This window comes from Scleropages formosus, chromosome 11 (assembly GCF_900964775.1).
Source record: "Scleropages formosus chromosome 11, fSclFor1.1, whole genome shotgun sequence".
Taxonomy (NCBI): Eukaryota; Metazoa; Chordata; class Actinopteri; order Osteoglossiformes; family Osteoglossidae; genus Scleropages; species Scleropages formosus.
This window is the reverse complement of record NC_041816.1, coordinates 30,320,866-30,339,061: the sequence shown is the minus strand read 5'-3', so window position 1 is coordinate 30,339,061 and position 18,196 is coordinate 30,320,866. Positions and strand designations below refer to the sequence as shown.

Genomic DNA, 18,196 nt, shown 5'->3' with positions numbered 1-18,196 from the left:
AACCATCTGTCAACCTTTTGTCCAAGGTAACTTACACTGTTGGATACAGTGCACCTGCTCACAATTCTTCTCCCATCTACATGACACACCAACGTTAACACACACAAGCTGCAAATCCAGCTGACACACATCTTTGAACTGTGGGTGGAAACCAGAGTGTAAAGAGGAAACCGGTGGTATGAACACGACAGCTACACAGAGACCGAACTGGATTCGAACCCACGCCCATCTGCGCAGGCCTGCCCAACAGTGTTCTGGAACCCATACAGTCATTTGTTTATCTTTCTGCAAACAAAGTGGAACAAACAATATTAATAGAACTATAATTTTAAAAATTTCACTTTACAAATGACTGTTCCGCTCTCTCAGTTTATTGAAATATATGAAATACAAGGGAGAAAAATACATCTTTAAATCCAATGAACAAGTAAGAGTAAAGGGGGGTGGGGGGGGGGGGTCACTGCTCCATGTCGGTGTCGTTCTGCAGTGTCTTCATGGCCAGACCCCACAGCGTGACGCTGGAGAAGAACGGCCCCTCACTGCTCCTGTAGGAGGTGCTGTTGGCCCGGCTGCCCAGCGGGAGCCCGCAGTGAGCGTCTAGCGCCGACAGGGAGGGTCGAGACCCCTGTAGTGGCTCCTCGCCCGCCGGGCTGCTCTCCTCGGCGTAGCCGAATGCATCCTGCTGGAGCTGGGCTTTGTGCAGCCTCAGGGTGTCGGGCTGAGAGCACTTGTCCTGCTGGGAGAGGGGCAGGAGCAGGGGCTGGGGCTGGGGGTGGGGCTGGGGGTGGGGCCCCGGCGAGCGCAGCTCCGAGAAAGAAGCCGAGGGCGGCGGGCTCAGGGACGTCGCCACCTGGGTTTGGGTCCGGGCCTCCAAGTCCTGCGGAGCTTCGGCATGAGCAGCGGTCTGCGAGAAGGGGGCTCCCTCGATGGCGGCTGTCTCTGCCCCCTCTTCCCCGGGGCTGCTGGCGGCGGTGCGGCAGTGCGTGGTGCGGTGCCTCCTCAGGACGGCCGAGCGGGTGAAGCACTTGCCGCACGTGTCGCAGGTATATGGCCTCTCGCCGGTGTGTGTGCGCACGTGTCTCCTGAGGTCACCGGAGCCTGCGAAGCTCTTCCCTGGAGGAGGAGCAGACACACTCAGTGCACGGAGTGCGTGCACGCACGTGTACGCACACACGCACGCACACTACGCAGCCCGATGTGTAAAGAGCCTTTCTGACCCCCTTAGCAGTAACACCTGGAGCTGGAACACAAACACGAGGTGCAGAGAGGTGACGCTGTAACTGTACTGTTTGCCCCTCGTTTACTCTTCTGGAGCAATGCAGGGCAAGTAACTCGCTCAACGGTACTACAGCCGGAGGTGGGATACTCTCCGGCTCTCGCGCTCTCTCTCGCCCACTCACCACACGTCTGACAGCTGTAGGGTCGCTCCCCTGAGTGTCGCACCCTGTGCTTCAGCATCTTCCTCTGCATGTTGAAGGACTTGCCGCACTGGTCGCACGTGAACACTTTGTCCGTGGTGTGCGTCTTCTTGTGCTCCTTCAAGTTACTGAAGTTGCTGAACCCTGAGGAGATGCTGTGGTTACACACCGTAACTCTGCATGCTGTTATTAATAATAATAATAATAATAATAATTTAGCTGACACTTTTCCCAACGTACAGTGTTAGGTTTGTATACTGTCGCACAGATGGGTCATTTTTACCGGAGCAGTTCAGGGTAAGAATGTGGAAGAAAGTGCTCCTTGCTGCACCACTGTTTTACCTCAGTCACGGTACTTATCCAGAAGTGATACAGTAAACGTCACACTGTGGCACAAATGGGTAAATCTCTGGTCACACTTGTGACACTAGACTGTCACCAATCAGTGGCGTTACTGTGTTACGTTTGGACTCCTTTAGCAGATGCTGGCACTACAACAGGACCTTCTTCTCCCATGATGCCTTGCACTAAGCATAATTAAGTCAAAGGGCCAGTCAGAGAGCCCAGGGGGTGTTTACTCCATGTTTACTCTGTTTTTGTTACACTGAATGACCTGGGGAGAGGGGGGGGGGGGGGGGGGGGTGTGGGTGTGTGTGTGTGTGTGTGTGTGTGTGTGTGGTCACACTGCCTGTGGCACCTTTGTCAGGACCACAAAGAGCACAGAGATCAAGGCTGTCCAACAGATGACAAATGAGTGGGGATTAGGACTAAACACGGTACTTGTACTCTGTGCCAGATGAAGTCCGTCAATAACTATTGGATTCTTCCAGATTATAATCAACTCTGTGTACGTGTTTCCACCAACCTCGTCCACAGATGTCACAGAGGTGTGGTCTCTCTCCAGTGTGAATCACAATGTGACGCTGGACATCCCCAGAGGCAGCAAAGCTGGTGGGTTGGATCAGTTATTTCAGAGTGAGTGGAAGTGCTCCAGGACACACACACACACACACACACACACACAAACGAACCAAGAAAATGCAAACAAGAAGTGTGTCAAACAATGTACCTTTTCCCACAAATCTCACAAATGTATGGCTTTTCTCCCGAATGTCGACGTAAATGTGTCTGTAAGTTTCCTGCCTACGAGGTAAAAAAGTGGGTCGTTTACTTTTGGGAAAAACACTCAAACTGAGGAGACACATTAAGAGTGAAGTTCTGGACAAACTTACTTGAGAAAAGTTCTTCCCACAGATGTTGCACTGAAAGGGTTTCTCACCTACAGCAGGAGCAGAACAGGACAGGTTCTGAGTCATCGCTGTCTCGTGTGCGTATGTGTATGTGCGTGCATGTGTCCGCAGAGCGACGACACGCACCTGTGTGTGAGCGTTTGTGCAGCTCCAGGTTGCTGGGGTGTTTGAAGGTCTTCCCACACACCTCGCAGCAGTACTGCTTCACCTGGGCCGCTGGCAGCGCGTCGCCGTCCGTCTTGGGGTGCGGCTCCTCGGCGGTCGGCGGCAGCGGGCTGGGGAGGCGGGCGTCCGCTACGAGCTCCGTCTCCGCCTCTGTCTCCGCCTCCGGGAGGCAGCCGACAACGATGGCGTCTGCGGTTCCCCCCGCGGACCGCTCGCCGCCAGCCCCTGCGGGACGGCTCCCTGGAAAGTCCTCGGTGCCGGAGCTCAGCTCCTCCAGCGCCTTCTGTGACCTCAGGTAATTATACTTCTTGAGGTAGACCGTCTTCTTGGGGCGCAGTTGTCTGCCGAGCGGCGACGCCTTCCCCGGCGGGCCCGTGCGATCGGGCTGCGGCGGCACGGGCGGGGCGGGAGGTGGCTGGCGGTCCTCGTCGGCAGGCGGGAAGGGCTCCTCCACCACCACCAGGGGACTCGGCGCCAGAGAGCAGTTCCCGCCCTGCGCGGCGCTCTGCTTGAAGTACTGCTTGCTGTAGAAGTTGCGCAGCTTGTAGCCGTGGACCAGCTGCTTGTCGGTTGGGGCGGAAGGGGTGCTCCTCGGGGCCTCCGGGTTGGGACTGCCGTAGGGCGGCTTCCGCAACGCCTCCGAGGAGGGCCCGTTCGGACTGGGCTCCGGCGCCACGCCCGCTCCCAGGATGCACGCGGGGTCGGAGGTCAGCATCCCAGCGAGAGGGAACGAAGGCTCGGCGGAGGTGCAGGACTTGAGGAAGGCGTTACACGTCCCCAGGACGTTGGGCACCTGGAGGCACTGAGCGATGTCCAGCAGCGCCTGTACGTTGTCCTGGTTCACCTCCAGGTGTGAGGTGTACATGTAGTCGAGGATCTGGCCGATGCCACCCACGTCTTGGATGACCAGGTGAAACACCTCATTCTTCTGACTGGGGGAGTTCTGGAACAAGGACCTGGGGGTGGAGCAGGGTGGAGAGGGGCGGAGTCGGGCAGCACAAGGGTTTATTTTAACACAATGTACAATATAAAAGTGTGTGAGAGACAGAGAGAGTGTGTGTGTTCCACTAGTGTATGGATGAGTGATCCATCGTAAGTAGCGTATCTAGCAGTGTAAGTCACCCTGGTGAATAAGGTGTGTGGGATGATAATGCTACATAGAGTTCGCTGGAAGTCGCCTTGGAGAAAAGCATCTGATAAATAAATAAATGTAAAACTTATTTTAGCAGAATTTGTAGCGTTGAAGTGGAATCTAGAGCAGGTCTCGTAGCTCGAAGCTCCAGTCTCTGGACTTTGCATCTCCTCCCCACATAACAGCGGGTGACTTACTACTCTGCGTGTGTGTGTGTGGAACCGGCATACTGCCCGAGGTGTACCCTTCCTCGTGCCTTCAGTTACTGGGATGGGCTCCGGACCACCGGGACCCTGCACTTGGACGATGGATGGATGGATTGATGGGTGAAGAGAACCTAGAAAGTTCAGTCCCTGCCCTTGACAGTGCTTCCTACACCGAGTGTGGTAAACACAGTAACCGAACCAAAGTAACGGCGCGCACGAAACACTCGACCGCAGGCGCTACCTGAAATATGAACTGAAAGCTGCCAGAACGTTCTTGTGGGCCTTAAAGCAGACCCCCTTCACCACCAGCATGCAGTCGCAGAGGAGGCCCTGGATGCGCTGCTCCTGCAGCTGCTGCAGGAGGTACGAGCTGTGGCTGGACAGGGCATCCATGACCTCTGTGCGCTTCTCAGGGGCGCCCGGCGACAGGAAGTGACATCACATCTGAGGAAGACGCGAACGGCGAAAGACAACACAAGGCGGCCAAGGTTACTTTTCGCTGCACCGAGGCGAGGCCGCGCGTTACTGAGGCCGAGGGCACCGGGAGGTGTGCGGTTTACAGCTGTTGCCAGGCAACGCCAAAGTCCTGGGGCCACATGCCACTTGCCTGTATTCCTGCCTTCCTCAGCGACTTACCCTGAAAAGATACAGTAAAAATGACTCCGCTGTGTGAATAGGTGAATACTTGTAGGTAGGATTTTGATTTCAAGAAGAGCGTCCGGAAGTAAACGCGTAATAATAATATGGAACCTGTAAATATGGAAAACTTTTCATGCGCAGACCGGGAGCTCATACTGTCGAAGCTCGGTACCAGATGACGAGGAAAGACTAAGAGCCCTTTTTTACAGTCAATATATTCAACATGCCAGGCTGAGGGCCTGCAGGAGGAGATGCTGTGTTTACACTGGCTGGCGCCGAAACTACTCAGGAACTTATTTGACATATTGAAAGGAACACTTAATGCCATGGCATGATGATCATGTGTTTACGGAGGTACGTCGTCGGCAGCTGCTCGCGCCGCAGGGACTGGACTACTAGTCTAGTCTGACGGGCCCCCTGCCTGCTCTGCGCGCGCGAGCTGACCTGAACCAACTGCCTGTCCCGCGCCGCGGCGCGCGCGTGCGGCATCGCGGCGCAGAGAGAGACCAGCCAAGACAAAATTGGGCCCAGAAGAATCCTGAACGCTGGTGCAGCAGCGCTTCGCTTCGGTCGGCAAACGTGAGCGCGTCAGTGCCTGGTACCCCGCACGAGCATCGCGGCACGCGTTCGGTGAGCTTTATCATAATGCCGCGTCGAATAAAAATATTGACATACGACGGATAAATCCCAGGAACGCATGCAAATATTACGAGTATGCGACGTTTTCCGCTGTTCAGTAGCAGTGGCCTCACCAGTTTCATATGGATGATCAGTCACCAGACCCTCAGGGACTCCAACGTCACTTCCGGTACTATTCGGAAGGCGTTGTCACGAGCGCCAGGCAGCGGTCAGCGCGTCTCTTCAGCTACGAGTGTGGAATTCTCTTGTAATAAAAATGATAAATACTAGGAGTGTTTGTTCCCGCAACAATAAACAGCTGTGTTCGCACTTTACTGTAGTACAATTCCTGTGTGTTGTCGGGCATGTTCATTCGTCCACACCCTAATTACTATCTCTCATGATCGTTACACCAAGTTTGTGTGTACCGTCTGTACATCACGTCAGTACTTTTCTTCGACCGACGCATTCGTAAATTAATCAGTGCTCCTCATACGTAAGGTCCGTTAGGCCAGGTGTAAGTGTAGGTAAGGAGACCACGATAGCAGTCCCAGTTTTAGAGTTTTAGTTCTACGTCAGTGACTCTGACTGATTTCAAGTGCAACGAACGCTTGCTCAGCTGCATGCGTTAATAATTTTAATTTCGTATTTTTGCGGGCTGCGTTCCGTGTTGATGGCTAGCGCCCTACGGTTAAATAAAATACACGTTCAAAAGCAAACAACGAATGAGAGAGTTCACACTTGTGGAAAAATGCCTTCCACGAAGTACAGTATATTTCGTAGCCGCACATGGTGCTTCGTGGGAGCTCTACCGCGCTTTCCGCACGGAACCGCCTCGCATGGACCCGCTTGTTCTCGCCGGAAGGAAAACACGGTCGCACGCCTCGTGCTCGCTCCGGCCAACGTGGGGAACCGACTTCCGGAAAGTTGTGTGTGCGCTGTGTCGCCTTTGCCGTGGTGTGCTCCAGCATGGTGTTCTTCGCGTGCAATGCGTGCGGCGAGTCCCTGAAGAAAGCGCAGGTGGACAAACACAGGCCGGCGTGCAGAGCTGCGCAGGGGCTGTCCTGCATCGACTGCGGCCAGGACTTTTGGTGGGTCGTTCGGACTGACTGACTCACTCACTCACTCACTCACTCATTCATTCATTCATTCAGGTTTGGGGCTCACTGACTCTACCGCCCCGCTGCTTCTCTTCGTCTCTGTGTCCATGATCATGTGCCACCATCGTGTCCCTCAGGATGATGATGTCGTTGTTCGCAGCTCCTCCTCGTGTCTCTTTGCAGCACTTTCTTAACTTAGGTCTCCACTTCCTGCAGTAACAACCACTGAACCACTGAATCACTGCGCAGCACCGGAGCACATCCATCCCTCCCTCCCTCCAGCAGTCCTCAGTAGGTGCTCGTCCGGTGTGGGTACGCCCCGGGCGGTAAGGTACTGATGCTTTACTACGATCCTCTTTCCCGCACCGAACAGGGGAGATGCCTACAAAACGCACACAAAGTGCATCAGTGAGGATCAGAAGTACGGGGGTAAGGAGTTTGAACCCAGGTCCAACAAAGGAGACCTCAAGCAGCAGCAGTGGATTCAGGTGAGACGCGCGTGCTTTCGGGACAAACGCGCTGTCTGCGTTCACTGAGGCACGAGCGCTGAGCTGAGCTGAGCTGAGCGTGACGTGAAAGCGGCACTAGATGCTTGAGAACGTGGATACCCCTGTGTTTTTACGTACGCGTTTGCTGGCTGCTCTTGGTGTGACGTGTTCGTAACGGTTCGTGTTTCACGCAGAGGATTCATGAAGCCATGAACAAACCGGGCATCGGTGCCAAGCTGAAGGATGTGCTTAAGCAGGTTAGCTCCTACGACAACGTCCCAAGGAAAAAGGCAAAGTTTCAGGTAAGCGAATGCAGCGCCTTTGTGTCTGGTGCCGCATCCGTTCGGACCGCCGACCCGTTTCTCCGTTCGCCTGGAGTAGGGAAGCGCTTTCCTCGCATGTAAGTGTGGCTCAAGGTTCGTCTCGAAGGCGTCTTCTCCCCGTCACCTCGGTGGCGGTTCAGGGACTCCGTGAACACGATCGTATCTACAAACAGATGGGTTTGAAATAACCTCCTGGTCCCAAAGTCAGTTTTAGTAAAAGCTCAGAACAGGTGCCTTTTGAGTCATTTACATTTATTAATTTTTCGGTCTTTTCTCCAAAGCGGCGTACATCTCAGAGAAATACAGTTCGTTCATTTACATTTATTCAGTTAGCAGACGCTTTTCTCCAAAGCAACTTCCACTGAACTCTATGTAGTGTTATCAACCCACACACCTTATTCACCACGGTGACTTACACTGCTAGATACACTACATACAATGGGTCACTCATCCACACATCAGTGGAACACTCACACTGTCTGTGTCACTCACACACTATGAGTGAACCTGAACAGCATATGTTTGGACTGTGGGAGGAAACCAGAGCACCCGGAGGAAACCCACACAGACACGGGGAGAACATGCAAACTCCACACAGACTGAGCGGGGATCGAACCCACATTCTTTCGCACCACCCAGGCACTGTGAGGCAGCAGCGCTACTCGCTGTGACACCGTGTTTATTACATTAGGAGAAAGAGAGACATAGCTGCAGACATGTGATTCTTAAGTAAACCTAGTTTATTTATTCTTTCTTCATTGCACGAATTGGGTCATTAGACTCCGGATAGACGAATCCTGATTACCTTCCTACATTTTTTTTAATGAAAAGATCCATGAACATTTACATACAAAGAAATTTTAAGACCAATTGTCAGTTATATTCAGTACGTTGTCTCAGCAGTCCCCTATAAAGTCATCCCTGTTCGCTGATTTATCCCAGAAACATATGCAGTGTTCATCGCCTTGTTACTGCTCAGCGACACCCACCAGCGCTCTGAGTGAGTCGGTGGTCCCACCCCTCTGCTCTGTTTGGGTGCCTTTTTCTGTGACCTGTCGCTTCTAAGGAGTAGATGACATTTATTAATTTATCTTATGCTTTTATCCAAAGTGACTGTTTAGCTACTTAAACTTTTTTACCCATTTACACAACTGGGAAATTTTACTGGAATGATTTAGGGTAAGTACCATGCTCCAGGACACTACAGCTGGAGGTGGGATTCGAAACTGCGACCTTTGGGCCAGAGGCAGTAGCTCTAACCGCTACGCTACAGTACCACCTCAAACGAGCAGGAAAATGCGAACAGGTGCTCTTCAGTGTTTGTGTCACCTTTACTAAAATGGGGATTTGGGAAGTTGTGTGCTTTAAGTGCTGCCAGTTGTGCGATTGGACACAAGATGAATTTACCTTATAGCTCAAGTTGCTCTCATGCAAGCGGAGTGGTTTGGGATTTCACTTTCCACGAGGTGTAGTCTTTTATTACTGTTGTGTGCTCTTCCTGTGCAATGAAATCACCTTGTCAACACACTTTGTTTTCCCCCAAACTTCGGCAGAACTGGATGAAGAACAGCTTGAAAATCCATAATCTAGCCCTGCATGACCAAGTGTGGGAGATTTTTTCAGCAGCAACCGATAATGTGAGTTTGCTTGTTTAGTTTCTTCCATTGCATTCATGCGTTTGTGTATTTATAGTTCATCTCGGAATGTTGCTTTATCTCACTTGTGACTCTGGCGTCCAAATCAGACACGCAACACTCAGCAGGACGCCAAAGTGTCGGGCCCCGCTGAGAACGGCACTGAGAAAATGAAAATGCAGCAGAACAGCGGCACGGGTGCTGCACCGGAGGAGAAGAGCAAGCGAGAGCGAAAGGAGGAGAGAAGGAAAAAGAAGCAGCTGAAGGAGTTGGGAACAGGAAAGGTAGAAGAACAGGATGATCCTGCTGAGAAGAGGAAGAAAAAGAGGAAGAGAGGGGTGGAGGAGTCCAAAGAGGAAGGAGCAGAAAACAAGAGCGAGAACAACGTGGAAGAGGAGCCGAACACCAGGAAGCAGAAGAAACGTAAACGGGACACGGAAGACGGTGGGCACTGGGCAGGGCAGGGGGAGCTCTCTTCTTCCCAGCAGAACCCTTTTTCGGGAGACACTAGCTTTCTCGACACTTTGTTCTGTAGTTCCTGCAGTGCAGGTTTCAACTGCTTTGGGCACTAATTATCTTTTATTTCTCATGGGTCAGTACAATGGCAGCTTAGGACGTATGTGAGTGCATGCAGAGTGAATAAACGACCGTGTATGCCATTAAATAAAAAGAATGTAAAAAGTTACGGCTAATACACGTATACACGTAATGATAAGACCGGTATTAGTTACACATGAATTACACTCGTACTGTCATAAAGTTCCTCTTTAATGCACTTTCATTAACTGCTTGGTCACCCACTGATGAACATGTGACAATTCTGTCCTCAGTGGGTCCTGCAGGTGTTTTTTTAATAGATAACTGCTTTTTCTGAAAGCTTTAGAGCTGCTTGCTAACCTGACTGAACTCCTGTGTTTTACTGCCTCCCCACGCCAGTCTCCGAGGAGAATGCAGAGAATGACGAAGAGGAGCAGAGCCCCAAAGGTAACCTGACGTGCGTGAAGGGGAATTTATAGTTGTGAAGTGGCTTAGGAGCTATTTCTCAGTCCTGCCACAGTGACAGAACCACAGGCTGCCATGTTTTCGCGTCATGTTAACATTCAGTTGCTTAGACTGGTGGATTGCGTAAGCTTAGATATACAGAGCTTTAAAATTCCTTTACTGTTCCTTTATGTGCACATATCTGTATTTATGAATGTGCTGCAGGTGGCGAAGTGCGGTGCCTTTCGTTCTCCAGCTCCTGGGTTTTGAATCCCGCTGCCGATCTAGCACCCTTCATCAGTACACTTACCCCAGAAACAATTACCCAGCTGTATCGATCTAAGTTGCTTTAGAGGAAAACACAAGGAAAATGTGTAACAGCAGCATGTGCATGTGATCCTAAGCTCTAGGGGGCGCTGCGTGCACAGTGTTGGTACCTCTTCTCTACCATTTTTCCATGTCACAAGGGAAAAAAAGTATTTGGACGGAGTCCATTCAGTACATACAGAATCACAACGTGCTGAAATCCTCCCCCATTTTCCTCTAGTCCCTTTCCCTTTGTGGGTCTCAAACTCCTGTTCGTCTCGTCTTTACTGTGAAAGGCGTTCAGTCTTGATATGTTTTTATTTATCAGGTGCTTTTCTCCAAAGCGACAAACATCTCATAGAAAATACAGTGTGTTCATTACATTAGCAGGAAGAGACACTTAGATGCAGACGTGTGATTCTTAAGTGCAGTTAGTCTTTCTTTCCACCATATGAACAAATGATCATCACACAAGTAGCTGCATAAAACTTTCAGAGGATCAATGATTTCCAGTCACCTTCCTAGACTGGTTTTTTCTTTTGAGCTATATAAACATTTATGTTACATTACAGGAGTAGCTTTGTAAAGGGTTATCCGGGTATAATCATAGAGTTATGGTGTATGAACATTTAAACATTTGAATCTCGAATGAACATTTCCACCTCACATGTGCTTGAGAGATAATGGGCAAAGTGAGTCTGGAAGAGGTCAGTTTTCAGACCCTTTTTAAATGTAGACAGAGATTCAGCAGTTCTGAGTGAGAAGGGAGAGGTTGTTCCATCACAACGGAGCCAGAAGCGAGAGAAAAAAAATTGCTGAGTGTCTTGTCTTAATCCATTTTGTATGTTTTTACATTTATTCATTATGCTGATGCTTTTCTCCAGAGCGAATTACAATGGTAAGGTTATAGTTATTACAAGCTATTCATAGCTATTTACCCATTTATACAGCTGGGTAATTTTACCGGCGCAATTTAGGGCAAGTGCCTCGCTCAAGGGTACAACAGCCAGAGGCTGGGATCGAACCTGCTACCTTTTGATCCAAAGGCAGTAGTTCTAACTGCTCCCGTCCCATTTGACGTGGGTTTGTAGAGTTAGCTGCTGTGTAAAAACCATCTTTCTTGGGTGGGGCTCTAGAGCTCACACTGAGTGTGCTCAGCAGACAGGAGTCCCAGTCATGTGGCACAAGGAAATACTGTGTTTTTCAGCCCCTCATCAGTTAAAATATGTAGTTAATCTGTTTGAGTCTTGGTGTATTTTACTCTGCTACATTTCAAGCACCAAAAAATGGCCACTTTTAAGGGTTAAGGTTCACTTAAAGCATGTTACCACGTCCATCTCTCTCGGGGAAAAAAGTGCATCTTGATTCGAAGTAATCCTGCCTACATGTTCACCTCATTTTGTCACTGCTGTGAAAGGTAATTTGTTTGAGTGACATCTCCTAAACAGGATATTGACAGCCCTCTCCCAGAGACCTTTTTAGACCATGTGACCTGCTGGGTCCTGTTTACTGACTTGACTGCATGTCTGATTGATCTTGCCACAAGTAACATCTCTGAACCCTTTTTCCCCACTCTGTCCTTTCACCTACCCCCTGTAAGGTAAATTCAACTGGAAGGGGACCATAAAAGCAATCCTGAGGCAGTACCCTGAGGAAGGAATACCGATGAAAAAACTTAGGAGGAAGGTGTGTGTGTGTGTGTGTGTGTGTGTGTGTGTGTGTGTGTGTGTTTTGGCTGGATGCAGATACATTTTTCTCTTATTCTCTCTTGGGTGTGTCTGTTTCCAGGTGTGTTTGTGTTGTTTAAGTCTGGCTCACGTCTGCTGCTGTCATATTTCTCTTACTGCTTATTTCATCAGTGTGGGTGTCATTTCAAGTTCAAGTTTCATTTGTCGCGTACACAATCATACTTACGACGTGCAGTGAAATGCTTTTCCGCCTGTCTGTGATACAGATTAATACTAGAGATAATAAAAGGCAATACAAATGAAGTAGAAATTAGAAATATACTACAGAAATATTAAAAATATATAATGATGAAAATATGATAAAATAAATAAAGATAAAAAATGTTAAATGATGGAAATATAATAAAAATGTATTAGAAATGTACAGCAAAATAGAATGTATTTGAGAAGAAAAATGCAATATGGATGTAGAGTCCAATATTAAAGGTTAAATAAGAAAAAAGTACAATGCTGTGCAGAGGGGAAAAAATTGTAGTGTTGTACTGTACTGATTTGTTTAATTGTTTGTGTGTTTTTTCAGGTCCTTGCTGCTTATTATGCTTTCAGTGGGGAAGGGAACTTCAGGTCTGAGGAAGAGCTGCTCTCTTTGTTCAACAAGAAGGTCAACAGTAATTCCAAGTTCAGAGTTTTGAAAGAAAAAGTCAGACTTGTGAAATGAGCTCACAGTACTGCTGAAGGTTTGCATTCATGAATTGAGTTTCAGTTTTTCGCAACCGTTTATACATGTTTCCTGGAATTACTCAGTTTTTTTAGAATAAAAAATATAAAAAGCAGAAATCTATACTACCCTGGCCTCATGTCAGAAGCATCAGGTGACTTGCTTTTGAGCCATTCAGTTTTGTTTTCCATCCAAGTGCAACTTTACCCACAAGAGCCTTGAAAATCAGCAGATTGTTATAATTGTAATTGAATGACCACCATTGTAAAAGTGAGCGACAGCGTGTAGCTTAGGAATCTGTTCCTGTGTCCTACTTGGACAGGATCGTCCTGATGGTGATGCTTGGAGGTGAGTCGATGGTCTTAGCCATGTGGGTCCATGGTGGTGTTGGACCTCGCAGGACCTAATGGCTGCAGTACTTCATCTTCTCCTCCACTTTGTCAGGCTGCAGCTTGACTGGTTTTGAAAACTGGTAATCACAACAGTCATGCTGACATCAAACATGAATGTTGAAAAGAAGTCCAACAAAACGTGACTACATATGTGACAATGGGCCATCATATGGTGTCAAAGTACACTCCTTAAAGTATGTTTTAAAAAAATATGTTTGCGCATTTTGGTACAGCACAGATCTCTGTCTGAGTTCCTCTGAAACCACACGTGGTACTCCTGTGTCAAATGCAGAGGGGTTACGATATACATGGTTTGAGACAAGTACCTTGAAAAATGAACCACAGAGCTTCCATTTTGTGTTTCCCACAGCCTAGAGACACCATTTGCAGGAAATGTCAGTAAAATTTAAATTAATTTGATGTATTTTTATAGAGCGCTCTTCTCACAAAGTGACACAGTGCTGAACAAAGGGTCAGAGGCCTAATTCAAATAAAATGGTTGGCTATACAGTCATGCCTCGCATAACGTCCCAGATACGTTCTGAGGAATAGGATGCTGTTTGAACAACCTTTTTGTTGTTGTTGTATGGGAACGGTAAGTTCAGTCAATACTTGTACAACTTTATATTACTGTACAGTACTTGGTACGCTGCCTTGACATCAGCACTCGCCGACTTGCTGAACCATCCGGAGCTAGCGCTAAATTCTACATCGTATTTGGGTCCTGCCTTCTCTTTCAGCATCTCAAATAAACTTTTTGCCTTAGCTGTGATGGTTATGCTGCTGAGAGGGATTCGCTTTTGTGTTTGATCTTCGATGCACGTGCTCAGCAACTTTCCCGATATTGGGCCCTCCCTCATCTTCGTCACTCTCGTAGCCTTCATGGAAGCAGATCCCTTTACTGCTTGAATAATTTTTTTCTTTGCTTTTCAGGATCGTCGTGATGGTCGAGTGTGACTTCTGGAAGTCACGTGCAATAGCGTTGACCGACTTTCCACCTCCGTACTGCCTAATAATCTTTGGCTTCTCGTCCAAATCAATGCTCTTTCGTATCTTCTTCCTGCTGCTATCACTGGGGCTGGTTGTGCTGTGTTTTGGGCCCATTATGAACTTAAGGGTGGATGCGTTATAAAAACTTTAATATGGAGACTGGATAATGGAACAAGATAGACAGGGTGAACTTGAATGAGCGAGATGCCGGTCTGCTGCGGTGATGCCACTGATGCGTGATCACACACGTATTGTTGTACTGTACTGTACAGTAAACTATTTTTTAAGGTAATAATGATTGAAAGTACATTACAATAACCATCAAACATAAACCAGTTACATACGTGTTTATTATGACTTAAAACATATGTATACTGTATTATAAACTATAGGTAATTTAACATCGTACGCCCGGCAGCACAGTCACCTCTCTGGGCAATCACGTGTGTGCATATGGCTGCTTAAAAGTTTCTTACGTCCGCTACGTCCCGCTTTCTGAAGTTCTCTACTTTCTTTTATTTTCTTATGGGACCATGGACGTATAAGCAAATGGATGTAGTTCGATAGGACATTATGCGGGGTATGGCTGTACATTAAATTGCTGCAATAACTATGTCATTATTAAAGCTGTAGGCCTACTGGCCATAGAGGAAAGGAACAAACTCCTGTCTGAAAGGCTAGGGAGAAAAAAACCTCTTGGGGTCCAAGTGATAGTGACTGCTCACCCCTCCTGGGCATTCTAGATTTAAAAAAGGACAATTCAATTTACAGTGAAAAAATGCAGAAAAATGCATTTTTTTTCTGGTTGAAAAAATTACAACTGAATGCTAATGACTTCGATGTCCCGGTTTACATGGACACATCTCATACACCGTGTCTTGAAGTCGTCAGCTTCCGTCAACCTGAAGTGCTGGTATCATAGCCGGCCTCCTCGGATCTCATCGTAAGAAAGCAGTACTCAACAAGAAAGAAAAGGATAGTAACTAATGGCATAATGAGATGAGTGTTTTGTACAAAAAGAAAGCACAGTAAATGAATTACAGCCAGCATAGATATGCCAGAGTGAACACAGGAGTCTTAAGCCTGGATTTAAGGGCTGATGCAGGTGGGGCATTCTTGAGCATTTTTATAGTCCTGGCAGACTATTCCAAAGTTTAGGTGCTCTACAGCTGAAGACGGCGCACCTTGACTAAAATGGCATTTCCTTACGCATGGGTGGTCTGTTATGATCAGTTCCGTGTCTCTCGGTTCTGCAAACTACTGCATACCGCATATAAACATGGCTCTCAAGTTCATGTGGCATCATGTGTTTTCAGGCTGCTTACCGCTTGCATTGACACAGCAACATGCAGGGTACAGTACCGCAGTGTGTGAACAGTTACCTCTCTTAGCCGCACAACGTTCAAATTACAGAAACATGAATGAAGTGACGCAGATTTGGCCGCACTTGGGACCGTTTCTATTCTTGTCCTAGCGTTGGTAGGAACACGGTAAACCAAAATCACCCACAGTTGAGCAGAAGTGTTCTTTTTACGCTTTTCGAGCTCCTCACACGCGCATCCTTCCGTTTCGTCATCTTGGGTGCTGCTGTCCTCCGTCCCAAAGTTCACTCGTGCTAATATGGAGAGCAGTGTGTGAAGCGTTGACTGACCTTTCATTGCTGAGCGTGGTGTTTTACGAAGAAACTTGTGCGTAGGGTTTAACAGACAAGGATTCGTTTTCAGATTGTGTGTAAACTGGAGAAAAAAATCTTTGCATGTGTTCATGGGGGTGGTGGCGTGGTGGCATGGTGGCGCAGCAGGTTTGGCTGGGTTCTGCTCTGGCAGGCCTGGGGTTCAAGTCCTGCTTGGGGTGCCTTGCGATGGACTGGCATCCCGTCCTGAGTGTGTCCCCCTCCCCCCTCCAGCCCTGTGCCCTGTGTTGCTGGGTTAGGCTCCGGTTCGCCGCGACCCCACTCAGGACAAGCGGCTTCAGCCTGTGTGTGTGTTCATGGGGAAAACATTTTTTAAACGGTCCTTTTTGGTTCTTTAACAATTGAAGATATTTTGTTTATAGAACCTGCTTGGGAGTGTAAATAGTATGAAAAAGAACCTGTAATATAAACTTGGAACTGACGTCATGAGCCTTTCAGAATTTCCATGTTGTTTGGCTGGTTTTTTCAACAAATGTTCTCAGGAAACACGAATATCGTTTTGCACCCTTGCATGAGAAACCTTATAGTACTCGTCTGTTTTCCGTTTGTTCAAACACAACTTTATTCGTCCCGTCTGCTTACTGCAGCCCCTTCCATTGGGGTCTTACTGAGGTTTTCAAATAGCTTTTTTCTGAGTAGTTTACACCCAGAATTCAGTGAACATTTCCAACACTGTCCCTGAGTGTCACTGACCATCGTGACCCCGTCCAGGAGCAGCAAGAGGAAACCGAACTAAGCTGATGCTGTACAGGATGGACGTTCGGTACCATGTCCCCAGGTGTCCCAGTGAACCTGTTTCCCTACACCATTTACAGGATTTACCACTCCTCGCAGTACTATCGCTGATATTTTAGCGCCTCAAATTTCTGATCGGTCGTTGTGCCACTGCTGGTAGAGTGTCATCATGGTAAATCCAGTAATCATCACTAAACTCGCAGTTATTTAAAATGAATGGCATCATGGAGGCCCACAGCTGTTGGCAAGAAGGTCCTCAAAAGCTCCATAAGTGAACAATCCGGTGACTGTGGGAGCTCATGGCGATCCCCTCGTGGAGGGGCTCTGCGCCATTGTCCATAATGGACTCTAACTTCCTCCTCATTGTGTCCGTGTCCACCGCCACCGCCTGCACTCGGGGAGGCGGGGGTCAAACCAGTGAGAGAACCTGCTTCCTTCGCCAGCTTCTTGAGGTGGAGGGTCTCGCCAGCAGAGACGTTCCCCCAGCACTCAGCAGTGTCAAAGATGAGACTGGTGACTGGAGTCTGGTAGAACATGAGGAGGTTAAATGAGCTCAGCCTTCCGAGAAAGAGCTGCTCATCGGTATAGACCTCAGCTATCTGTAGGAGGGAAGATCCTCCATGTCTGTTCTTTCAGTAGTAACTGCACAAGGGCTCCCTGACAAGAGGAAAGTTTACCATCTGCACCTCCTCCTTGCTCCTTTCACCTCACACTATGAAACAAAGTCCTCAGTTGGACACCTGTCCTCCACATGGTCACTTGTCTCCACGCACCCAACAACTGCACAGTTCTCAGAGAACTTCTGCAAGTGACACAGTTGTGGTATGGCTATGGTACGGTTATGCTCGCATTATGAATGTTGCTCTTCGAGGGCATTTGCAGTTCAGCAGGTCTCATGAACAGATCCCGTTGGCTCATTTAGAAAAATTGCTGATTCACATGGAAAGTTGGATTAAAGACAACATTTAAGTGCTGTGCTGTCCAGTGAACTGATACGCAAAAGCTACTTGCACTCTGCTCTGTGCTGAAGAGTGCAGGTCTCTTTGACCCTGGGGGACTGTCACACGATGGTCTGGGACCACTAATGCTTTGGCAGCACCACCACGGGGGGTATTGACTGCCGCTTGCGCAGTCTTCCGAAAGCCTCCTCTGCTTTCTCTGGAGGGACTCGCTCTTCGGCCCTCTAAGAGACACCGGTGGAACCATACATTTTTTTGCGACGTGCTGAGAAATATTTTCCAGGATTAATTATTTTGGGGGGATGTGTGTGCGAGGGCCACCAGGGGCGAATCTGAATCTGGCACGGAGCAGCTAATGCACATTCCTGTGCACCCCGACCAAGGCTCATTTGGCCGAGTACACAGAAGACCCATACAGCCGGGTCTCTGCCGTGGGCCTCCGGTTCCGTTTTCATGCTGTCTGATTCAGCGACCGCCACACGCTCGCGCACACACGCACACACACCATGCCGCGGAGGAGATATCCCCTTCTTTATGAAGTTCTGCTAATCCTTGGAGTCCCACACTGATCTTCATTCATCCTGGCGCTTACCTGTAATTATATATCACATACTTTGTGCATTAGGGAAAGCTGTTACTTGCGATCGAAGGTATTCAAGTTGTGTTTTCTGGGATGAAGTGAGGTTTTAAGGTCTCTTATTAATTTATGCCACACTTCAAAGGGCGAGGAGACAGCCGCGTGAGTGTCCAGGGTCTGTCCC

At 48.6% G+C, this 18,196-nt stretch overlaps 2 protein-coding genes across 6 annotated transcripts; one reads left to right on the top strand and one right to left on the bottom strand.

Annotated features, from left to right (window-relative positions):
* Positions 1 to 363: 363 nt before the first annotated feature.
* On the bottom strand, positions 364 to 6,281 carry zbtb49 (zinc finger and BTB domain containing 49). Of its 5 annotated transcripts, none has more exons than XM_029256522.1 (8): positions 5,563 to 6,281; positions 4,413 to 4,808; positions 2,795 to 3,789; positions 2,651 to 2,697; positions 2,488 to 2,561; positions 2,284 to 2,366; positions 1,401 to 1,562; positions 364 to 1,113 (listed from the first exon to the last, which is right to left on the bottom strand). In XM_029256522.1, exons 2-8 carry the CDS (start codon positions 4,562 to 4,564, stop codon positions 458 to 460), a joined length of 2,169 nt encoding a protein of 722 aa, XP_029112355.1. In that variant the 5' UTR covers positions 4,565 to 4,808; positions 5,563 to 6,281; the 3' UTR covers positions 364 to 457. The 5 variants fall into 5 exon arrangements, with proteins under 5 accessions (XP_029112355.1, XP_029112356.1, XP_029112357.1 ...); XM_029256523.1 differs by having other exon boundaries at positions 4,413 to 4,615; XM_029256524.1 differs by lacking the exon at positions 5,563 to 6,281 and having other exon boundaries at positions 4,413 to 4,615; positions 4,779 to 5,556.
* Positions 6,282 to 6,337: 56 nt separating this feature from the next.
* On the top strand, positions 6,338 to 12,949 carry lyar (Ly1 antibody reactive homolog (mouse)). Its single transcript, XM_018735346.2, has 8 exons — positions 6,338 to 6,519; positions 6,902 to 7,016; positions 7,211 to 7,318; positions 8,893 to 8,976; positions 9,084 to 9,417; positions 9,910 to 9,957; positions 11,861 to 11,946; positions 12,529 to 12,949. Exons 1-8 carry the CDS (start codon positions 6,398 to 6,400, stop codon positions 12,664 to 12,666), a joined length of 1,035 nt encoding a protein of 344 aa, XP_018590862.2. The 5' UTR covers positions 6,338 to 6,397; the 3' UTR covers positions 12,667 to 12,949.
* Positions 12,950 to 18,196: the final 5,247 nt, after the last annotated feature.